A 25,361-nucleotide genomic window follows, 5' to 3' on the forward strand; every position below is an offset into this window, starting at 1 on the left:
TAAGTACAGATTCCCTGACAGTACAGAAAAATGGAGACTGGTCTGAAGCCCCCTCAGAGACTGGATGTCACTTCATGTAATCTGTCCCAGACTTGGAGACATTGGAAGGAAGAGTTTACACTGTATGTGGATCTGACTGTGGGCCCCACTGATGACAAACGAAAGTAAAGCTGTTTTATTACCTAATTGGGGAAAATGGCAGAGAATTAGCCCACACCTTGCTCCCAGACACAGACAACCTCCTCCTAGCAGACATTGTGCAGGCATTTGATAAACACTGTGACCCAAAGAAGAATGAGACAGTGGAAAGATATAAGTTTTTCACAAGACATCAGGAGGATGGTGAAAATGTGGATAGATATCTGACAGAGCTGAGGAGACTTGCAGAAACATGTGGCTTTGGAGAGATCAGGGACAGTCTAATCAAGGACAGAATGGTGTGTGGCATAAAGGACAGTCATCTCAAAGAAAGATTACTGAGAGAGGAAGGCATGACTTTAGAGAAATGCATGCAAATCTGCAGGGCTGCTGAGCTCACAAAGCACAGCCTGAAGATGATGGCAGGCACCAGTGAGAATGATGATGACAAGGTACATGCAGTATCTATGAAAGGAAAGACAGGACCAGACTACCCTATAAACACTGTCCACTGCAAGTATTGTGGGAAAAGACATGAGAGAGACAAAACCAAGTGTCCAGCATATGGGGAAACCTGCAAGTCATGTGGCAAGAAGAATCATTCCTCTGCTGTCTGCAGGCAAGGAAGAGGCAAACAGTACAGACAGCTCCACACTGTGACACCAGACACTGACAGTGCAGAGGACATTACATGGCTACAAATGCAGTCTACAACAGAGAAAGTCAATGTAGTCGGGCAGTCAGTAGTGAAGGATGCCAAGCAGCTTTATGCAACATTCTTGTTGGATGAGAAGCCCATTAGATTTCAGCTGGATTGTGGAGCAAGCTGCAATGTAATTTCATTTGATCTGCTAAACAAACAGGTTTCTATTGAGCCAACTGACAAGGTACTGGTGATGTACAACAAAAGTGTTCTGAAACCAATGGGGACATGTAAGCTAAAAATACGAAACCCATGTAACAGAAAGAGTTATAGAGTTGAATTTACCGTGTTACGTGGTGGTAACCATGTACCATTGCTGGGAGTAAAAGCAGTTCAGGCAATGGACTTAATAAAAGTACAGTCTCAGAACATTATGTCTGTTGAAGTTGCCCAGGATATACAAAATCCAAAACTAAATGCAGAGCACAACTTGGACATGCAGAAAATATAAGCAGAGTATGCTGATGTATTTGAAGGTGATGGATGCTTTGAAGGTAAATATAGGCTAGAAATTGACAACACAGTGCAGCCCACCAGATTACCTACAAGAAGAGTGCCTGTAGCGTTAATGCAACCACTGAAAGTAGAACTGCAAGATCTACAGAGAAGAGGCATGATAGCACCAATCCATAAGAGCACAGATTGGATCAGCAGTTTGGTCATACTGCAGAAACCATCGGGCAAGTTAAGAATATGTATTGATCCTAAGCCACTCAACAAGGCGCTGAAACGAAATCATTACCCAATGCCAACATTAGATGATGTTCTACCAGATTTATCAAAGGCTAAAATATTTTCTGTATGTGATGTAAAAAATGGATTCTGGCATGTGGCCCTGACTGAAGATTCAAGTTTATTGACAACATTTTCTTCACCATTTGGACGCTTTAAATGGCTGAAAATGCCCATGGGACTAAAACCTGCTCCAGAGATATTCCAGCAGAAATTGATGCAGGCTTTGGAAGGACTTACTGGAGTGAAGACAATAGCGGATGATATCCTAGTAGTGGGAGAAGGTGAAAATATGGAATCTGCAATCAAGGATCACGATCAGAAGATGATACAATTTTTGGACAGATGCAGAGAAAAAAACATAAAGCTGAATTTGGACAAATTCAAATTGTAAATGACAGAAGTGGCCTATATTGGTCATTGACTGACATCAACTGGGGTCAAAGTGGATCCTGAAAAGGTGAGAGCAATACAAGATTTGCCTACCCCTACTGATGTTTCTGGAGTACAACGATTTTTGGGCATGGTGAATTATCTCTCAAAATTTTGCAGACATCTGTCAGACATGTGTGAGCCACTGAGACAGCTAACCCACAAAGATGTGCACTGGGAATGGACAGAAAGCCAGGAGACTGCTTTCCGAGCAGTAAAGAATGCCATTGCAGATACAGCAACCCTAAAGTATTTCGATCCAGATCGAGAAGTGGTGGTACAATGTGATGCTTCGGAAAAAGGCCTTGGAGCCACATTAACCCCTTCCCGACCCATGACGCCACGTAGGCGTCATGAAAGTCGGTGCCAATCCGACCCATGACGCCTATGTGGCGTCATGGAAAGATCGCGTCCCTGCAGATCGGGTGAAAGGGTTAACTCCCATTTCACCCGATCTGCAGGGACAGGGGGAGTGGTAGTTTAGCCCAGGGGGGGTGGCTTCACCCCCTCGTGGCTACGATCGCTCTGATTGGCTGTTGAAAGTGAAACTGCCAATCAGAGCGATTTGTAATATTTCACCTATTATAACGGGTGAAATATTACAATCCAGCCATGGCCGATGCTGAAATATCATCGGCCATGGCTGGAAATACTAATGTGCCCCCACCCCACCCCACCCCACCGATCGCCCCCCCAGCCCCCCGATCTGGCCGTACACTGCTCCGGCTCCCCTCCGTCCAGTGCTCCGCTCCCCCCCGTGCTCTTGTCCGCTCCCCCCGTGCTCCAATCACCCCCCCGTACTCCAATCACCCCCCCTGCACTCCGATCCACCCCCCCGTGCTCCGTTCCACCCCCCCCGTGCTCCGTTCCAGCCCCCCGTGCTCCGTTCCACGCCCCCCGTGCTCCGTTCCACGCCTGCCGCGCTCCGATTCCCCCCCCATGCTCCGATCCCCCACCCTGTGCTCCCCCCCCACCCCATCATACTTACCGATCCTGCGGGGCTCCGTCCGTCTTCTCCCTGGGCGCCGCCATCTTCCGAAATGGCGGGCGCACCCGGCCGGCAGATTCGTTCCAAAGTACATTTTGATCACTGAGATAGATTATATCTCAGTGATCAAAATAAAAAAAATAATAAATGACCCCCCCCTTTGTCACCCCCATAGGTAGGGACAATAAAAAAATAAAGAAATTTTTTTTTTCCACTAATGTTAGAATAGGGTTAGGGCTGCGGATTTTTCCGCTGCGGATTTGATAAATACGCAGTGCTATACCGCTGCGGATTTATGGCGGATTTACTGCGTTTTTTTCTGCGCATTTCACTGCGGTTTTACAATTGCGATTTTCTATTGGAGCAGTTGTAAAACCGCTGCGGAATCCGCACAAAGAAGTGACATGCTGCGGAATGTAAACCGCTGCGTTTCCGTGCAGTTTTTCCGCAGCATGTGTACAGCGATTTTTGTTTCCCGTAGGTTTACATTGAACTGTAAACTCATGGGAAACTGCTGCGGATCCGCAGCGTTTTCCGCAGCGTGTGCACATACCTTTAGAATTAGGCCATGTGCACACGGTGCGGATTGGCCGCTGCGGATTCGCAGCAGTGTTCCATCAGGTTTACAGTACCATGTAAACATATGAAAAAACAAATCCGCTGTGCCCATGGTGCGGAAAATACAGCGCGGAAACGCTGCGTTGTATTTTCCGCAGCATGTCAATTCTTTGTGCGGATTCCGCAGCGTTTTACACCTGTTCCTCAATAGGAATCCACAGGTGAAATCCGCACAAAAAACACTGGAAATCCGCGGAAAATCAGCAGGTAAAACGCAGTGCCTTTTACCCGCGGATTTTTCAAAAATGATGCTGAAAAATCTCACACGAATCCGCAACGTGGGCACATGGCCTTAGGGTTAGGGTTGGAATTAGGGTTATGGCTACAGTTGGGATTAGGGTTAGGGGTGTGTTGTGGTTAGGGTTGTGATTAGGGTTATGGCTACAGTTGGGATTAGGGTTAGGGGTGTGAGGGGGTTAGTGTTGGAGTTAGAATTGAGGGGTTTCCACTGTTTAGGCACATCAGGGGGTCTCCAAACGCAACATGGCGCCACCATTGATTCCAGCCAATCTCGTATTCAAAAAGTCAAATGGTGCTCCCTCAATTCCGAGCCCCGACGTGTGCCCAAACAGTGGTTTACCCCAACATATGGGGTAGCAGCATACTCAGGATAACCTGCGCAACAATTACTGGGATCCAGTTTCTCCTGTTACCCTTGTGAATCTAAAAAAATGCTTGCTAAAACATCATTTTTGAGGAAAGAAAAATGATTTTTTATTTTCACGGCTCTGCGTTGTAAACGTCTGTGAAGCACTTGGGGGTTCAAAGTGCTCACCACATATCTAGATAAGTTCCTTTCGGGGTCTAGTTTCCAAAATGGGGTCACTTGTGGGGGGTTTCTACTGTTTAGGCACACCAGGGGCTCTGCAAACGCAATATGACGCCCGCAGACCATTCCATCAAAGTCTGCATTTCAAAAGTCACTACTTCACTTCTGAGCCCCGACGTGTGCCCAAACAGTGGTTTACCCCCACACATGGGGTATCAGCGCACTCAGGAGAAACTGGACAACAACTTTGGGTGTCCAATTTCTCCTTTAACCCTTGGGAAAATAAAAAATTCTGGGCTAAATAATTATTTTTGAGGAAAGAAAACGTATTTATTATTTTCACGGCTCTGCATTATAAACTTCTATGAAGCACTTGGGGGTTCAAAGTGCTCACCACACATCTAGATAAGTTCCTTTCGGGGTCTAGTTTCCAAAATGGGGTCACTTGTGGGGGGTTTCTACTGTTTAGGCACATCAGGGGCTCTGCAAACGCAACGTGACGCCCGCAGAGCATTCCATCAAAGTCTGCATTTCAAAACGTCACTACTTAAATTCCGAGCCCCGGCATGTGCCCAAACAGTAGTTTACCCACACATATGGGGTATCACCGTACTCAGGAGAAACTGGACAACAAATATTGGGGTCAAATTTCTCCTGTTACCCTTGGGAAAATTAAAAAATTCTGGGCTAAATAATTATTTTTGAGGAAAGAAAACGTATTTATTATTTTCACGGCTCTGCATTATAAACTTCTGTGAAGCACTTGGGGGTTCTAAGTGCTCACCACACATCTAGATAAGTTCCTTTCGGGGTCTAGTTTCCAAAATGGGGTCACTTGTGGGGGGTTTCTACTGTTAAGCCACATCAGGGGCTCTGCAAACGCAATGTGACGCCCACAGAGCATTCCATCAAAGTCTGCATTTCAAAACGTCACTACTTCACTTCCGAGCCCCGGCATGTGCCCAAACAGTGGTTTACCCCCACATATGGGGTATCAGCGTACTCAGGAGAAACTGGACAACAACTTTTGGGGTCAAATTTCTCCTGTTACCCTTTGGAAAATAAAAAATTGCAGGCTAAAAGATCATTTTTGAGAAAATAATTTTTTTATTTTATTTTCATGGCTCTGCATTATAAACTTCTGTGAAGCACTTGGGGGTTCAAAGTCCTCACCACACATCTAGATTAGTTCCTTTGGGGGTCTAGTTTCCAAAATGGGGTCATTTCTGGGGGATCTCCAATGTTTAGGCACACAGGGGCTCTCCAAACGTGACATGGTGTCCGCTAATGATTGGAGCTAATTTTCCATTTAAAAAGCCAAATGGCGTGCCATCCCTTCCGAGCCCTGCCGTGCGCCCAAACAGTGGTTTACCCCCACATATGGGGTATCAGCGTACTCAGGACAAACTGGACAACAATATTTGGGGTCCAATTTCTCCTATTATCCTTGGCAAAATAGGAAATTCCAGGCTAAAAAATCATTTTTGAGGAAAGAAAAATTATTTTTTATTTTCATGGCTCTGCGTTATAAACTTCTGTGAAGCACCTGGGGGTTTAAAGTGCTCAATATGCATCTAGATAAGTTCCTTGGGGGGTCTAGTTTCCAAAATGGGGTCACTTGTGGGGGAGCTCCAATGCATAGGCACACAGGGGCTCTCCAAACACGACATGGTGTCCGCTAACAATTGGAGCTAATTTTCCATTGAAAAAGTCAAATGGCGCGCCTTCCCTTCCGAGCCCTGCCGTGTGCCCAAACAGTGGTTTACCCCCACATATGAGGTATCGGCGTACTCGGGAGAAATTGCCCAACAAATTTTATGATCCATTTTATCCTACTGCCCATGTGAAAATGAAAAAATTGAGGCGAAAATAATTTTTTTGTGAAAAAAAAGTACTTTTTCATTTTTACAGATCAATTTGTGAAGCACCTGAGGGTTTAAAGTGCTCACTAGGCATCTAAATAAGTTCCTTGGGGGGTCTAGTTTCCAAAATGGGGTCACTTGTGGGGGAGCGCCAATGTTTAGGCACACAGGAGCTCTCCAAACGCGACATGGTGTCCGCTAACGATGGAAATAATTTTTCATTCAAAAAGTCAAATGGCGCTCCTTCCCTTCCGAGCCTTACCATGTGCCCAAACAGTGGTTTACCCCCACATATGAGGTATCGGCGTACTCAGGAGAAATTGCCCAACACATTTTAGGATCCATTTTATCCTGTTGCCCATGTGAAAATGAAAAAATTGAGGCTAAAAGAATTTTTTTGTGAAAAAAAAGTACTTTTTCATTTTTACGGATCAATTTGTGAAGCACCTGGGGGTTCAAAGTGCTCACTATGCATCTAGATAAGTTCCTTGGGGCGTCTAGTTTCCAAAATGGGGTCACTTGTGGGGGAGCTCCAATTTTTAGGCACACGGGGGCTCTCCAAACGTGACATGGTGTCCGCTAAAGAGTGGAGCCAATTTTTGATTCAAAAAGTCAAATGGCGCTCCTTCCCTTCCAAGCCCTGCCGTGCGCCCAAACAGTGGTTTACCCCCACATATGAGGTATCAGCGTACTCAGGACAAATTGGACAACAACGTTCGTGGTTCAGTTTCTCCTTTTACCATTGGGAAAATAAAAAAATTGTTGCTAAAAGATAATTTTTGTGACTAAAAAGTTAAATGTTCATTTTTTCCTTCCATGTTGCTTCTGCTGCTGTGAAGCACCTGAAGGGTTAATAAACTTCTTGAATGTGGTTTTGAGTACCTTGAGGGGTGCAGTTTTTAGAATCGTGTCACTTTTGGGTATTTTCAGCCATATAGACCCCTCAAACTGACTTCAAATGTGAGGTGGTCCCTAAAAAAAATGGTTTTGTAAATTTCGTTGTAAAAATGACAAATCGCTGGTCAAATTTTAACCCTTATAACTTCCTAACAAAAAAAAATTTTGTTTCCAAAATTGTGCTGATGTAAACATGTGGGAAATGTTATTTATTAACTATTTTGTGTCACATATCTCTCTGGTTTAACAGAATAAAAATTCAAAATGTGAAAATTGCGAAATTTTCAAAATTTTCCCCAAAGTTCCGTTTTTATCACAAATAAACGCAGAATTTATTGACCTACATTTACCACTAACATGAAGCCCAATATGTCACGAAAAAACAGTCTCAGAACCGCTAGGATCCGTTGAAGCTTTTCTGAGTTATTACCTCATAAAGGGACACTGGTCAGAATTGCAAAAAACGGCAAGGTCTTTAAGGTCAAAAAAGGCTCGGTCATGAAGGGGTTAATGCAGAACAAACAGCCAATTACATTTGCAAGCAGAGCCCTTACAACAAGGGCAGAGCAGGGATATGCGCAGATTGAGAAGGAACTACTGGCTGTGGTATTTGGGATGGAGAAGTTTCACCAGTACACCTACGGTCGACGGGTAACAGTGCAGTCGGATCACAAACCATTGGAGAGCATTACAAAGAAACCATTACTAAATGCCCCAAAGAGATTACAGCGCATGCTGTTGCGACTTCAGAAATATGATGTTGACATCGGGTACTGTCCAGGAAGAGACTTACTGATTGCAGATACGCTAAGCAGAGCTTACCTTCCTATCACAAATGATGAGGAGGAAGACATTGAAACCATCAATATGTGTAACTACCTTGCAGTGTCAAAAGAAAAGGTCAAGCAAATCCAGACTTGTACAGAGAAGGATAAAAGTCTCCAGAGTTTAAAGACTGTCATCTTGCAGGGCTGGCCAAAATACAAGCAGCATGCTCCGAGGGAAGTCTCACCATTCTTCCACATAAGAGATGAATTGTCAGTGCAGCAAGGAATCATCTTTAAAGGAGACAGGGCTGTTATACCTGAAGTTCTCAGAAGAGGCATATTGAAGACATTGCACTCTTCTCACTTAGGCATGGAAGGATGCCTACGTCGTGCACGAGAATCAGTTTATTGGCCAGGAATGAATGACCACATAAAAAATTACATAGCACAATGTGAAATATGTGCATCCTGCAATGATAAGCAACCAAAGGAGACATTGCAACCTCATGAAATTCCACATAGGCCTTGGTCAAAAATAGGAACAGACTTGTTCACATGGAATGACAAAGAATACCTGATTACAGTGGACTATTTCTCTAACTTCTGGGAGGTTGATTTGGTGCAGGACACAAGGGCGAGAACAGTGATTAAAAAACTCAAGGCCCATTTTGCCAGGTATGGCATTCCAGATATCATTTTCTCTGACAATGCGGCACAGTTTACGTTGGAAGAATTCAAAACTTTCAGTAAGAAATGGGAATTTGAACACCAGACGTCTTCTCCAAGATATCCTCAGAGTAATGGGAAAACAGAGTCAGCAGTAATAACGGCCAAAAGACTCATGCAGAAAGCAAACCAGGCGGGTGCTGATGTATATCTGTCTATACTGGATCATAGAAACACACCCACTCAAGGCCTAGACAGCAGTCCGGCACAGAGGCTCATGAGTAGGCGTACAAAGACACTAGTACCAACTGCGTGTCCTCTGCTAGAGCCAAAGCTGCTGGGAAACATCGAAGCTAAATTACAGAAGAATCAAGCTAGGCAAGCTTTCTATTACAATAAATCTGCAAAGGATCTGCCGGAGCTCCAGAGAAATGACAACATTCGGCTGCAGCCAAGCACCACATTTGACAAACACTGGCAAAAGGCAAAGGTTGTCCAGAAACTGGGACCGCGGTCTTACGAAATTCTAACAGACGACGGAAGAAGACTAAGGAGGAATCGAAGATATTTGAGGAAAACGCAAGAAAGAGATGATTCATGGCCTTTTGAACAGTATCCAGACACCCAAGACAATGAGGCAGCAAGTACAAGTCAGGCACCAACAGTGACAGCTGACCATCAGGGTGAGGACTCTGGCCAGAGACAGACAATATCAGAAGAACTACCAGATGTACCAGATGTAGAAAGTGACACATCTTATATTACCAGAGCTGGCAGAATTAGCAAAAAGCCGGCGCACCTCAAAGATTATATCTAACTGGACGTACTATATATTTCTATGCAGAGGTCACATTTGGGTTGGAAGACCAGTCCGAACACTGCGGTCCGATCTGTACTGCCGTCTGACCGTGGCCTAACTAATATATTACAGGGGTTATCCCACAGATTGAAAATACAATTCTGTAGAGAAATACACATCATACTTTAACCATATTAATGTAGAAATTATTACTTTACAGTGTTATTGTCACCTCTTTACTCCTTCACTAACATTTCAATTTCTGTTGCAGATTTTCACTTTTTCAATATAAAGAAGTGAAATCCACGCTGATTCAATGGAAATTTCCAACAGATTTTTCCATCTTGTGTGTGAACGTATCTGTAGTATTCCAAAGCATCATTGCCCTCCAGTGTTAGAATGACAGGAACTAGCACCTTTCCTCCTACATGGCCTAATATTCATAAATGAGTAGCTGCTTACTATTAGACTTCAACATAGACCCATCCCTCGTAGACTGTGAGCCCTCGTGGACAGGGTCCTCTCTCCTCCTGCACCAGTCAGCGACTTGTTTTGTTCAAGATTATTTTTTGTTACGTATACCCCTTTTCACACTTGTACAGCGCCATCGAATAAATTGCGCTATAATAATAAATAATAGTAATAAATAAATCTTCCATATGGTGTCAGTTACACAGATGCATTGAGTGCAGCTGAATGAAGCACATAATCAGATCATTGCGCAGCCTTGCACCTTCTAAGTGTCCTACACAAAGCTCTGACACTCCATGTCCCCGTACAAACATAAAAAGTTTGGAGTTAAAATTCTTCTATTTTTGGATTTTTCTTTTAGAGGAAAACTTTCATACCTGCCGATTGACTCCTAGAAGTGCGAGACCTGAGTGAGCCTGATGTCTTTCTGATTCCTAAAAAAAAATAATACCTATTAGCTCTTGATTTATCCTGTTGCCTCTACTTCCACACATGTCCCCAGTTTTCAGGAGCAGTTGCGGAATTTTATTTATAGACATCAAATTGTGGAAATTATTATTATTCCAAAATATATTGATTAAAATCAACTTTGTTCATGGTAATACCCCATTGAGATTAGAGTTACACAGTAACTTTTACTTGCATGTCACGGATACATCTATTTGTGTGTTGCAATGGAACGACATTCACTTTCATTATTTTGTGATATAGCCAAAACAATGCAGCAATCTTTGGCAATGTGATGTGTCCAAAGACTAAATAATGCATTACAGTCCTTGGTGTGACTTTTTTTTTTTTTACATGAATGTGTTTTATATTGTGTTCTTACCTCCAGAATAGGTTCGCAGAGAGGTGGCCGTTTCCATGTCATACACTTGGCTCTGCAGTTCATCTACACGTTGAAAAGCGTCCAGTTTTAAGCTGCGCTCCTGTAATAGCTGAGATTTTATCTATACAAAGTGATGAATATGCATTAGGAATTTCTACATATGTGAAGTGGAAGGGGTAACATTTCTCCTTGTGGAGAGTGACATACCGGCTCAGGCATGCCAAGGTAAGCAGGCTTATATGCCATGCTATGCTCCACTGGGAAATTTTGTATGCAAATTGCCTCTTCAAAGAGGAAGAGGACTTGAACACTAAAGCACCGCCTGTTGGAGGCAGCAATCCTACAAGTCATTAATGACCCTTTAACGAGCCTTGAAATGTGACTTAGGACAAAAAAAGGCAATTTGCATATACATGTCAAAACATACAGTGTGCAAAGCTATGGAATACGTTAGTAATATATAAATATCAAAAATTAGACGTCAAGCTCTCACTGTGATACAATCAGCAAGTTCCATGTGTTACTCATGTATTTCCCTTACAAGACATGCTTTGTTCAGTTACATAGCATCACAGCAGCTCACAATGACATCACCATATTATGATCCCACAAGAATAAAAGAGCGAAAAGTTTCCAGTATCTATTAAACAAGCAGAGCTTCAATGACAGATTTCAGAAAGAACGTGGACAGAAACATGAGATGATAATGTGTGCAAACTGTAAAGCGCTGCGGAATATGTTAGCGCTATATAAAAATAAAGATTATTATTATTATCTATAATAACTGTATATATTGGAGGAGCTGTGTGTGTTTAAGCTCATAGTGTGCTAATATTAGTACTAGCACCACTGGGACATTACACTGTAATCTTGCATCTCAATAAGGGAAGACCTCCACAGACTATGTTAGTTTCTAGTCAGTCTCCAAAAAGGAAAGAATGTGATCATATGCTTGTAGGCCACTCACTGTTATTAAGATGCTGTAGTCAGGACTAGTCTTAATAAGTTGGAAGGTGCCCTGTGCAGTAATTTATATTGGTGCCTAACCCTTATTGCGTATCAATGGTGTCAATATAAATCAGCAAAGAATAAACTGAAATCACATAAATATATAAAAGCAGTGCATAAAATGGACACACAAATATAAACCAGTAGTGAATAAACTGAACACATAAATATATATAAGCAGTTAATAAATGGGACACACACACATCAGAAGTGAATAAATGGAGACATATATATATATATATATATATATATATATATATATATATATATATACCAGTATTGAATTAAACTGGACAAACATAAAAAGACACCAACAACGTATACATGAGCAGTGAATAAACATGGAAACATGTAAATACATAGAGAATTACCGTAAATGGGCACACAAATATAGACCAACAGTTAAAAAAACTGGACACATACAGTTGTGCTCAAAAGTTTACATACCCCGGCAGAATTTTTGCTTTCTTGGCCTTTTTTCAGAGAATATGAATGATAACACCAAAACTTTTTCTGCACTTATGGTTAGTGGCTGGGTGAAGCCATTTACTGTCAAACTACTGTGTTTTCTCTTTCTAAATCATCATGACAACCCAAGACATCCATATGATCCTGATCAAAGGTTTACATACCCTGGTGATTTTGGTCTGGTAACATGCACAGAATTTGACGCAAATGGGCTTGAATGGCTACTAAAGGTAACATCCTCACCTGTGACCTGATTGCTTGTATTCAGTGTGTGTGCATAAAAGCTGAGTGAGTTTCGGGGATCCAGACAGACTCTTGCATCTTTCATCTAGCCACTGATGTTTCTAGATTGTGAGTCATGGGGAAAGCAAAAGAATTGTCAATGGATCTATGGGAAAAGGTAGTTGAACTGTATAAAACAAGAACGTGATACAAAAAGATATCCAAGGAATTGACAATGCCAGTCAGCAGCGTTTAAAACTGTGATTAACAAATGGAAAATCAGGGGCTCTGTAAAAACAAAACTACGGTCAGGTAGACCAAAAAAAATTTAATCCATAACTGCCAGGAAAATTGTTCGGGATGCAAAGAGGAACAAAACAAATAACATCAGCTGAAATAAAGGACTCTCTGAAAACTAGCCATGTGGCTGTTTCAAGATGCACAATAAGGAGGCATTTGAAGAAAAATGGGCTGCATGGTCGAGTCGCCAGAAGAATGCCATTACTGCGCAAATGCCACAAAGTATCTTGCCTACAATACACAAAACAGCAGAGACAAGCCTCAAAATTTCTGGAACAAGGTAATTTTGAGTGATGAGACTAAAATTGAACTTTTTGGCCACAACCATAAATGTTACATTTAGAGAGAGGTCAACAAGGCCTATGATGAAAGGAATACTATTCCTACTGTAAAGCATGGAGGTGGATTGCTGATGTTTTGGGGATGTGTGAGCTACAAAGGCACAGGAAAGGTGGTCAAAGTTGAAGGGAAGATGAATGCAGCACATTATCAGCAAATACTGGAGGCAAATTTGCACTCATCAGCCAGGAAGTTGCGCATGGGACGTAGTTGGACGTTCCAACATGACAACAATCCAAAACACAAGGCCAAGTAGGCCTGTCATTAGCTATAGCAGAACAAAGTGAAGGTTCTGGAGTGGCCATCTCAGTCTCCTGACCTAAATATCATTGAGCCACTCTGGGGAGATCTCAAGCACGCAGTTCATGCTAGACAGCCCAGGAATTTACAGGAACTGGAGGGATTTTTGTCAAGAAGAGTGGGCAGCTTTACCATCTAAGAAAATAAAGAACCTCATCCAGAACTAGTACAAACACTTCAAGTTGTCATTGATGTTTGAGGGGGCAATGCACGATATTAAGAAAAGCATTATCTGAACTTTTGATCAGGGTCATTTGGATGTTTTGGATTGTCTTTATGATTTAAAAAGAGAAAACACAGTAGTTTGACAATAAATGGCTTCACCGAACCACTAACCATGAGTGGAGAAAAAGTTTCTGGTATTATCATTCATATTCTCTGAAAAAAGGCAGGAAAGCAAAAATTCTGCCGGGGTATGCAAACTTTTGAGTACAACTGTATACTGGTGCTTCTCACAAAATTAGAATATCATCAAAAAATTAATACAAGTGAATTTCATATTATATAGAGTCTTTATAAACAGAGTGATCTATTTCAAATGTTTATTTCTGTTAATGTTGATGATTATGGCTTACAGCCAATGAAAACCCAAAAGTCATTATCTCAGTAAATTAGAATAATTAACAAAAAAACCTTCAAAGGCTTCCTAAGCATTTAAAAAGATACCTTAGTATGTTTCAGTAGGCTCCATAATCATGGGGAAGACTGCTGACTCGACAAATGTGCAGAAGGCAGTCATTGACACACTCCACAAGGAGGGTAAGCAACAAAAGGTCATTGCTAAAGAAACTGGCTGTTCACAGAGTGCTGTATCCAAGCATATTAATGGAAAATTGAGTGGAAGGAAAACATGTGGTAGAAAAAGGTGCACAAGCAACCGGGTTAATTGCAGTCTTGAAATGATGGTTAAGAAAAGGCCATTCAAAAATTTGGGGAAGATTCACAAGGAGTGGACTGCTGCTGGAGTCATTTCTTTAAGAGCCACCACACACAGATGTATTCAGGACATGGGCTACAAGTGTCGCATTCCTTGTATCAAGCCATGCATGACCAATAGACAACGCCAGAAGCATCTTACCTGGGCCAAGGAGAAAAAGAACTGGACTGTTGCTCAGTGGTCCAAGGTGTTGTTTTCAGATGAAAGTAAATTTTGCATTTCATTTGAAAATTAAGGTTACAGAGACTGGAGGAAGAGTGCAGAGGCACACAATCCAAGCTGCTTGAGGTCTACTGTGAAGTTTCCACAATCAGTGATGGTTTGGGGAGTCATGTCATCTGCTGGTGTAGGTCCACTGTGTTTTATCAAGACCATAGTCAGCGCAACCATCTACTAGGAAATTTTAGAGCATTTCATGCTTCTCTCTGCCGACAAGCTTTTTGGAGATGGAAATTTCATTCTCCAGCAGGACTTCGCACCTGTTCACATTGGCAAAAGTATCAATACCTGGTTTAAAAACAACAGTATCACTGTGTAATTTGCCAGCAAACTCGCATCACCTTAACCGCATAGAGAATCTATGGGGTATTGTCAAGAGGAAGATGAGAGACACCAAACCCAACAATTCAGACAAGCTGAAGGCTACTATCACAGCAACCTGGGGTTCCCTAACACCTCTGCAGTGCCACAGGCTGATCGCCTCCATGTCACGCCGCATTGATGCAGTGATGCAAAAGGAGCCCCAACCAAGTATTAAGTGCATTTACTGAACAAATATTTCAGTAGGCCAACATTTAGGATTTTAAAATAATTTTTCAACCTGGTGTTATAAAGTATTCTAATTTACTGAGATAATGACTTTTGGGTTTTCATTTGCTGACATAATCATCAACATTAACAGAAATAAACACTTGAAATAGATGACTGTTTGTAATGACTCTATATAATATATGAATTTCACTTTTTGTACTGAAGAACTGAAATAAATTAACTTTTTGATGATATTCTAATTTTGTGAGAAGCACCTGTATATACAGTGGGGCAAAAAAGTATTTAGTCAGTCAGCAATAGTGCAAGTTCCACCACTTAAAAAGATAAGAGGCGTCTGTAATTTACATCATAGGTAGACCTCAACTATGGGAGACAAACTGAGAAAAAAAAATCCAGAAAATCACGTTGTCTGTTTTTTTATCATTTTATTTGCATATTATGGTGGAAAATAAGTATTTGGTCAGAAACAAAATTTCATCTCAATACTTTGTAATATATCCTTTGTTGGCAATGACAGAGGTCAAACGTTTTCTGTAAGTCTTCACAAGGTTGCCACACACTGTTGTTGGTATGTTGGCCCATTCCTCCATGCAGATCTCCTCTAGAGCAGTGATGTTTTGGCTTTTCGCTTGGCAACACGGACTTTCAACTCCCTCCAAAGGTTTTCTATAGGGTTGAGATCTGGAGACTGGCTAGGCCACTCCAGGACCTTGATATGCTTCTTACGAAGCCACTCCTTCGTTGCCCTGGCGGTGTGCTTTGGATCATTGTCATGTTGAAAGACCCATCCACGTTTCATCTTCAATGCCCTTGCTGATGGAAGGAGGTTTGCACTCAAAATCTCACGATACATGGCCCCATTCATTCTTTCATGTACCTGGATCAGTCGTCCTGGCCCCTTTGCAGAGAAACAGCCCCAAAGCATGATGTTTCCACCACCATGCTTTACAGTAGGTATGGTGTTTGATGGATGCAACTCAGTATTCTTTTTCCTCCAAACACGACAAGTTGTGTTTCTACCAAACAGTTCCAGTTTGGTTTCATCAGACCATAGGACATTCTCCCAAAACTCCTCTGGATCATCCAAATGCTCTCTAGCAAACTTCAGACGGGCCCGGACATGTACTGGCTTAAGCAGTGGGACACGTCTGGCACTGCAGGATCTGAGTCCATGGTGGCGTAGTGTGTTACTTATGGTAGGCCTTGTTACATTGGTCCCAGCTCTCTGCAGTTCATTCACTAGGTCCCCCCGCGTGGTTCTGGGATTTTTGCTCACCGTTCTTGTGATCATTCTGACCCCACGGGGTGGGATTTTGCGTGGAGCCCCAGATCGAGGGAGATTATCAGTGGTCTTGTATGTCTTCCATTTTCTAATTATTGCTCCCACTGTTGATTTCTTCACTCCAAGCTGGTTGGCTATTGCAGATTCAGTCTTCCCAGCCTGGTGCAGGGCTACAATTTTGTTTCTGGTGTCCTTTGACAGCTCTTTGGTCTTCACCATAGTGGAGTTTGGAGTCAGACTGTTTGAGGGTGTGCACAGGTGTCTTTTTATACTGATAACAAGTTTAAACAGGTGCCATTACTACAGGTAATGAGTGGAGGAAAGAGGAGACTCTTAAAGAAGAAGTTACAGGTCTGTGAGAGCCAGAAATCTTGATTGTTTGTTTCTGACCAAATACTTATTTTCCACCATAATATGCAAAAAAAATGATAAAAAAACAGACAATGTGATTTTCTGGATTTTTTTTTCTCAGTTTGTCTCCCATAGTTGATGTCTACCTATGATGTAAATTACAGACGCCTCTCATCTTTTCAAGTGGTGGAACTTGCACTATTGCTGACTGACTAAATACTTTTTTGCCCCACTGTACCAGCAGTGAAAAAACTGGACATGCATAAATATATACCAAAAGTTAAAAATTGACACACATAACTACGATTCTCAAAGAAAACAAAGAGAACACTTAAACAACAAAATATAACACCAAGTAAATCACACTTCTGTGAAATCAACCTGTCCAGTTATGTCCACACTCACACAGCCGGAAAACAAAACAGTCCGTGGGAGTCCTGTTGCCGAGGGTGACAGCACCACCGTATCACGCTGCAGGGATCCAGGAATTGGCTCTGCTGCCTCTGTGTTAACTCACAGGCTGAGCTTCTTCAGAGCCGCTCTGCAAGTTGCAAACACCAAACTGACACACCCAAACCTCTGCTGCAGGGGTTTTAGCAATCAACTGTTGCCATAGGCCACATGGAAAACCCAGCCGGGGAAAGAAATGGACCACCTCGCTACCTTTCTGTAGTCCGTTTAAAAAATAAAAGCCCATGGCAGGTTTCCCTAAATCTGACCTGGACAAATAGCTTGCCCAAGACTACACTTACTTTTATTCTGCATTGCAATCACAGCTACTCCTGTGACTGCAATGCACTCAATATGCTTCTGAGCGCATCTGGGGGACACATAGCGACCCTCGCAAATAACACCGGTCGCTGCCTCACACTAAGATGTGGTATTTTAGTGTTCCCTTTATTTTTTTTAGCAGGGTACATAACAACAGTGAAAAAACTGGGCACACATAAATGTATCTAACAGTGAATAAAATGGACACATGCAGGGAAGGAAATAATTATCTGATCCCTTGCTGATTTTGTAAGCCTGCCCACTGACAAAGACATGAACAGTATCATTTTAAGGGTAGGTTAAAACTAAAATCCAAAAATCACATTGTATAAATTATATAAATTTATTTGTATTTTGCAGTGAGAATTAAGTATTTGATCCCTCAACTCCTTTCATAAGTTTTCTATGGGATTATAGTCTGGAGACTAGCTAGGCCACTCCATGACCTCAATGTTCTTCTTTTTGAGCCACTCCTTTGTTGCCTTGGCTGTATGTTTTGGGTCATTGTCTTGCTGGAAGACCCATCCACGATCCATTTTTAATGTCCTGGTGGAGGGAAGGAGGTTGTCACTCAGGATTTTACGGTACATGGCTCCATCCATTCTCCCACTGATGCAGTGAAGTAATCCTGTGCCCTTAGCCGAGAAATGCCCCCAAAACATAATGTTTCCACCTCCATGACAGTGGGGATGGTGTTCTTTTGGTGATAGGCAGCATTTCCCTCTCAATTTTATCTATCATTGTTAAAGTTAACCTACCCTTAAAATTATAGATTGTTCATGTCTTTGTCAGTGGGCAAAGTTACAAAATCAGCAAGGAATCAAATAATTATTTCCTTCACTGTAAATGTATATCAAAAGTGAATAAACTGAATAACTAAATATATAGAAACAAGAGGGCTAGTTAGAACTCTCAGATAAACTGCAGACTGAGATGCTTTATGATAGATGCAGTCCTTGTGTGGTCCATGGCTGCCACCATACTGCATACTGCTAACTGTATTTCCCTGATCTCCGATGGCAGCCCTGACCAAAGGGTTCAGAGTAGGGGAATCAAGCGCAGTGGTGCTTCCTGCCATAAAAGCAAAGCCTGGTTTTGCTGTAATTGTCATTGTGGTGAAACAAAAAGTAATGTTATTGAGATATTGTCTAGGTACTATGTGCCATGGTGAAAATATATAAGGGTGGGGTTTTTGAGTGATATATTTGCCATGTTCTTTCTACAAGAAGTCAGACAAGACTGACATCAATTCTTGTTACCTGCTTTACTTCTTTTCTTATCTTACTTTCCTGCAACAGTCCCATTTTGGATGCTCTTTCGGTTTCTTCAGTCAAGGAGCGCAGCCTGTGCTCCTTATCCTCAATATCCCCCATGAGTTTGTCCATGCTGGCAGATTTAATATTATCTAGCTGCTGTCTCTTTTTTGTCTCCTGAGACTGTCTGTGCTCAGACTCATTTAGCAGCTGCTTCTGTAAGGCAAAAATATATCTGTCACGTGACAATGAATTGACACAGTTATGTTACTCAATGCTCCATGAGTATACTTGCCATCTCGTTACATTGCCTGTCCTGGAGGAGAGTGATTGTGATGGGAACGGAGTCACTGAATATTGAGTTCTCATTGGGAGTCCAGGTGGCTCCCAGGGAAAGCTGACACATCCCGCACTCACACAGGAATTCAAAATTCTTGAGGCTTCAGCCAAAACTTATTATTGAAGCACTCTCATAACAATTTTTATTTCTTAAACCTGTCTAAATATATGTAGCATAGGTACATTAACATATTCACCTATCGCCATCTTCCCCAGTTTCCAGCGGAGCTCCGATCCTCTTCTGACTCACATGAATGAAATCCTGACTCGCCAGAATACGTTGGGGTTTAGTTGTGAGCTGGAGGTCTCTATTACAATGTACGTCTATAGAGCCTCAATCTGACGCTGTATAGGCTTATAATGCAAAAGGAGACTTCTGGTGCACATATAAACCCTGAAAAGAAGTTATGTGAACACAAAGTGTTGCTGGAAACCATAAAAGACAGCAAGTGAGTATATTAATTCATTTACACTACATCACATATACATTTAGACAGGTTTATGGAACAAAAATTGGACTGCATTCAGATGATATCTGAGAGCCAGGGGCGAACATGTCATTGGTGCAACTTGTCCAGTCGCACAGTGCCCAAGAGGTGATTGGGCCCATTTACACCTCCACAGCAGGTGGAATTGTGCATTATGATTATCTATCTATTGGGCTGCATACGGCCCATATAGTGTTTTTGCACAGGGGCCCTTTGGAATCTAGGTTCGCCAGTGCTGAGAGCAGTCGGATGATTTCCACACACCCATAGACTTGAATGGATGTGTGTCCTCCGACTGCAAATCGCAGCATGTTGCATTTTCCTTCTCGTGCCAAATCGGAATAAGAAAAAAAAAACCATGATCAGCACTGCCCCATAGTATAACATTGCTCTGAGTAGAAAAGCATCGGATAGCATTCGTCCGATGTATACGGTCATGTGAGCAAGCCCTAAATTTGCAGCAGGTCATAGCCTTGGGGGTACTTTGATGTAATTTAGTTGAATGTCCAGTAGCCAGTGTTTTCACTATATGTCGCAAAATATGTTTCATGTAAATGAATTAGCACACAGTGTGCAATATGAGAACATTACCTGTCTACTCAGCTGTTGTCCCACTTTGCTGGCTTCAGCCTGTGTTCTCGTCAAGGCTGTCCTTGCAGCCACGAGCTGCTGACGTAACAAGGCCACCTCAGTTTCCACAAGCAGCTTCAGCTTTAAGCCTTCTTTTTTGTTCTGAATCGCTTCCTGGTTATTAAATATAAGAAAGCAGAATACTATACTGGAAAATTCCACTTCAAGGCCTCCTTCACATTTCCATTTTTCATGTCCGTATGCGGTCCATTTTTTAAGGACTGCAAATACGGACACACGCACACTCATTGTATTCAATGCTGGTGCGCACATCTCAGGTTTTTCACCGTGTGAAATAGTAATAGTTTTCTGGGACCCCACGATCATCTATCATGTTCCTCATCAGTATCTAGATTCATTTTGAATATCTTTAATACATAAAAATCTTTAATTTCTTTGCTGCATTTCATTCCATTCGGTCACACGGACAGCACATGTACACACGGACAGCATACGGACAGCACATGTACACACAGATGGCACACGGACAGCACATGTACACACGGACAGCACACGGACAGCACATGTACACACGGATGGCACACGGACGACAGCACACGTACACACGGATGTCACATACGTACACACGGATGGCACACGGACACAGACCACAGATTTCACCAGTACTAGTTTTTGCAGTACAGATGTCACCAAGACATGTGAAGGAGGCCTAAAAGAAATTTGATATTGATGGCATATTCATAGGACTGAAATCATTGGGATCCCCACTCATCATTACAACACAGTGAATGAGACTGAGGTGCTGCCGTGTCTGCACAATATTTTAAGGGGCCACAGCGTATCACAAAGTCCTATACATCTCATGATCAGTAGGTTGTGGCCAATTGCAAAAATATTCTGTAATTGGTTTCAAACCTTTTGCCTTATGTTAGGAGATAATGGCCTCTTTTCTGCCTTCTGATACTAGCTACAGACAAGTAGAAACATTTCAGGGAATTATTAGACAAATAGTGTATAGCAGAACTGTTTATATATTACAGATTTCCTTGTAATGTGCTGTGTGGGGAAATGTTTGGTCAAGGGCACATATATCAGTCTGTGTTCTGTCCGTGTGTGCCTTAGACTGCACAGGGACCCATTATAACCAGTGTGCCAGTGCACGTGGCTAATTTTCCACATGGACCTATAGCCCACACGGAAAACATCACGGCATGCACTATTCTAGTCCGTTTTGTGGACCAGAATACTGACTGTAATTTAGTGCAGCTCCGGCACCAATCTGTAATGCTGATAAGCACATGGAACTGTAACCAGAGCTAGTCACATCTGCAATTTGCAATTTCAATATAGCCGTTCTAATGTCTGTCCGAGTCATACAATACAATTACTAGAAATGGAAGAATCTCTCTTCCTGTGGTTTTAATTTGGAAATGTAAAAAAAACAAACAAAAAAAAACACTCCATAGCATAAAATATACCTTTTCCGTGTTTCTCAGCTTCTCACGCAGTTGGCCTTCCTTGGCTGTGATTTTCCACTTATTTAACGCTTTCAGTTTGCATACTAATGATCGAAGCTGACTGTTCTCTTCTCTTAGATTCTGAATCTTCTCTTGCTGGGAAAAATGATCATATGTATTAACATAAAAACTGAAGTTGATTCACGATGTTCCATATGTATCCAAAATAAGTCTTGATTTTCAGTGATGGCACTTGACTATTCCCTGTAATCCCTGAGTATCTTTTTTTTGTCCTAAATTTCTTCATGTTCTTCTCCTCATTGTGTCTTTTTATGTCAATTGTTTGGTCGTTAGTCTAAATTTCTTGTTTCCAAGACTTCAATAAGTAATCTAACATTTGTGAAAGCTCGATCACAATCCTCTTTGTCATAAATACTGTGTGAATTCAATTTCTTTCTGACTACTTTTTTTGGCAATCAAGTGACATTTTTTCATTGCTATATTAAAGAAAATCTGTTGTCAGGTTTTTTCCAACTAATTTAAGAGCAGCTTCAAGAGGTAGTCACCAGGAATGGTCTTCCAACAATCTTGAAGGAGTTCCCAGAGATTCCTGGTAACTACCTCTTGAAGCTCATCAAGAGAATGCCAAGAGTGTGCAAAGCAGTCATCAAAGCAAAAGGTGGCTACTTTGAAGAACCTAGAATATGACACATAATTTCAGTTGTTTCACACTTTGTTGTTAAGTACAGTGGGGCAAAAAAGTATTTAGTCAGTCAGCAATAGTGCAAGTTCCACCACTTAAAAAGATGAGAGGCGTCTGTAATTTACATCATAGGTAGACCTCAACTATGGGAGACAAACTGAGAAAAAAAAATCCAGAAAATCACATTGTCTGTTTTTTTAATATTTTATTTGCATAGTATGGTGGAAAATAAGTATTTGGTCAGAAACAAAATTTCATCTCAATACTTTGTAATATATCCTTTGTTGGCAATGACAGAGGTCAAACATTTTCTGTAAGTCTTCACAAGGTTGCCACACACTGTTGTTGGCCCATTCCTCCATGCAGATCTCCTCTAGAGCAGTGATGTTTTTGGCTTTTCGCTTGGCAACACGGACTTTCAACTCCCTCCAAAGGTTTTCTATAGGGTTGAGATCTGGAGACTGGCTAGGCCACTCCAGGACCTTGAAATGCTTCTTACCAAGCCACTCCTTCGTTGCCCTGGCGGTGTGCTTTGGATCATTGTCATGTTGAAAGACCCAGCCACATTTCATCTTCAATGCCCTTGCTGATGGAAGGAGGTTTGCACTCAAAATCTCACGATACATGGCCCCATTCATTCTTTCATGTACCCGGATCAGTCGTCCTGGCCCCTTTGCAGAGAAACAGCCCCAAAGCATGATGTTTCCACCACCATGCTTTACAGTAGGTATGGTGTTTGATGGATGCAACTCAGTATTCTTTTTCCTCCAAACACGACAAGTTGTGTTTCTACCAAACAGTTCCAGTTTGGTTTCATCAGACCATAGGACATTCTCCCAAAACTCCTCTGGATCATCCAAATGCTCTCTAGCAAACTTCAGACAGGCCCGGACATGTACTGGCTTAAGCAGTGAGACACGTCTGGCACTGCAGGATCTGAGTCCATGGTGGCGTAGTGTGTTACTTATGGTAGGCCTTGTTACATTGGTCCCAGCTCTCTGCAGTTCATTCACTAGGTCCCCCCGCGTGGTTCTGGGATTTTTGCTCACCGTTCTTGTGATCATTCTGACCCCGCGGGGTGGGATTTTGCGTGGAGCCCCAGATCGAGGGAGATTATCAGTGGTCTTGTATGTCTTCCATTTTCTAATTATTGCTCCCACTGTTGATTTCTTCACTCCAAGCTGGTTGGCTATTGCAGATTCAGTCTTCCCAGCCTGGTGCAGGGCTACAATTTTGTTTCTGGTGTCCTTTGACAGCTCTTTGGTCTTCACCATAGTGGAGTTTGGAGTCAGACTGTTTGAGGGTGCGCACAGGTGTCTTTTTATACTGGTAACAAGTTTAAACAGGTGCCATTACTACAGGTAATGAGTGGAGGAAAGAGGAGACTCTTAAAGAAGAAGTTACAGGTCTGTGAGAGCCAGAAATCTTGATTGTTTGTTTCTGACCAAATACTTATTTTCCACCATAATATGCAAAAAAAATGATAAAAAAACAGACAATGTGATTTTCTGGATTTTTTTTTCTCAGTTTGTCTCCCATAGTTGAGGTCTACCTATGATGTAAATTACAGACGCCTCTCATCTTTTTAAGTGGTGGAACTTGCACTATTGCTGACTGACTAAATACTTTTTTGCCCCACTGTATATAATTCCACATGTGTTAATTCATAGTTTTGATGCCTTCAGTGTGAATGGACAATTTTCATAGTCATGAAAATACAGAAAAATCTTTAAATGAGAAGGTGTGTGCAAACTTGTGGTCTGTACTGTAGATACAAGTATTTGGGTTAGCACAGAACTGTCCAGCGAACTGAATAGCTCAGAGGGAAGAGCTGCCGCCTGGTGCACAGGAGCTGCTGAGTTCCAATCCTGAAAGTCTGTGTATAATGTCACCGGTGAACCTTGTATTACCTGTACACTGACACTATATACAGAGTTCCTGTGTATAATATCACTGGTGAGTCGCTGTATTACCTGTACACTGACACTTTATACAGCGCTCCTGTGTATAATGTCACCGGTGAACCTTGTATTACCTGTACACTGACACTATATACAGAGCTTCTGTGTATAATATCACTGGTGAGTCACTGTATTACCTGTACACTGACACTTTACACAGCGCTCCTGTGTATAATGTCACCGGTGAACCTTGTATTACCTGTACACTGACACTGTATATAGAGCTGTTGTGCATAATATCACTGGTGAGTCGCTATGTTACCTGTACACTGACACTATACACTGCACACTATGGACAGAGCTCCTGTGTATAATGGCACTTATGGTAATATTAGTATTGTGTTTTTTATTAATGATCAGTATTGTAGTATTTGGTTACTAGTGGTAATATGTGGTCTGGTCACAGTGGGGTGGTATTTGTTCTTTGTATGTGGTATTATTCGGTTAGTATGTGGTGGTACTATGTGGTGTGGCGGTATTTGTTCCTTGTATGTAGTATTGGTCATTTTAAAAAAATGTATTTGGCTCATTCCCTTAAAGAAAAATAAATAAAAGTATACCTAAAAAGAGTATTGGACATTTTAGGACATACATTAATAGGTTAGAGTAGAGTAGGGCCCTGCCAAAAGAGTCTACCTTCTCACGCTAGAAGGCTGAAAAAATCTTTTGGCAAAAACAAAAGCTGATGGTTATGTCTATGATCTGGTGTTTGATGGGAACTGTTAATGTATGATTGGTGAGGATGTGGTGCAGGAGTTTTTCCAAGAGTGAGCGGTGGGATTGTGGAAAATTTGAGGGTTGGACATGGAGACGGGGTGGAACCTAGGCGAAGTCTCAAGGGGGTCTGAAAATTTTGCCAATATGGGCCCCCGAAATTCCTGGTGGCAGCTCTAATGGAGGACATCATAACAGGTAGTAACTACCCACTAGCTCAAATTGAATGAAAATTAGAGATAAAACATGCAAAGAGGAACAGATACAAATGATATAAGTCACATAATTGCCAGAAATAGTGTTGTTCGCATACATGACAGCTTATTCTAAAAAGTAATTCTTAAAATGACAGATAAGGTTTAAACATCTCATCTTGGACTTTTCTTGATTTTACTCTGTCCCTTTCTGAACTGTCTTAGCTATATCTTTTTCATG

The 25,361-nt window shown here is 41.9% G+C and overlaps 1 protein-coding gene across 1 annotated transcript in view; it reads right to left on the reverse strand.

Annotated features, from left to right (window-relative positions):
- Positions 1 to 25,361, reverse strand: part of LOC138637737 (uncharacterized) — a 383,106-nt gene that overhangs the window by 32,112 nt on the left and 325,633 nt on the right. The window contains exons 46-50 of the mRNA XM_069726649.1: positions 21,570 to 21,704; positions 20,092 to 20,244; positions 18,680 to 18,889; positions 10,672 to 10,792; positions 10,220 to 10,276 (exon numbers count right to left, since the gene is read on the reverse strand). Coding sequence (XP_069582750.1) covers positions 10,220 to 10,276; positions 10,672 to 10,792; positions 18,680 to 18,889; positions 20,092 to 20,244; positions 21,570 to 21,704 — 676 coding nt within the window. The remainder of the gene's footprint in view (positions 1 to 10,219; positions 10,277 to 10,671; positions 10,793 to 18,679; positions 18,890 to 20,091; positions 20,245 to 21,569; positions 21,705 to 25,361) is intronic.

Source organism: Ranitomeya imitator, chromosome 5, assembly GCF_032444005.1.
Source record: "Ranitomeya imitator isolate aRanImi1 chromosome 5, aRanImi1.pri, whole genome shotgun sequence".
Classification (NCBI taxonomy): Eukaryota; Metazoa; Chordata; class Amphibia; order Anura; family Dendrobatidae; genus Ranitomeya; species Ranitomeya imitator.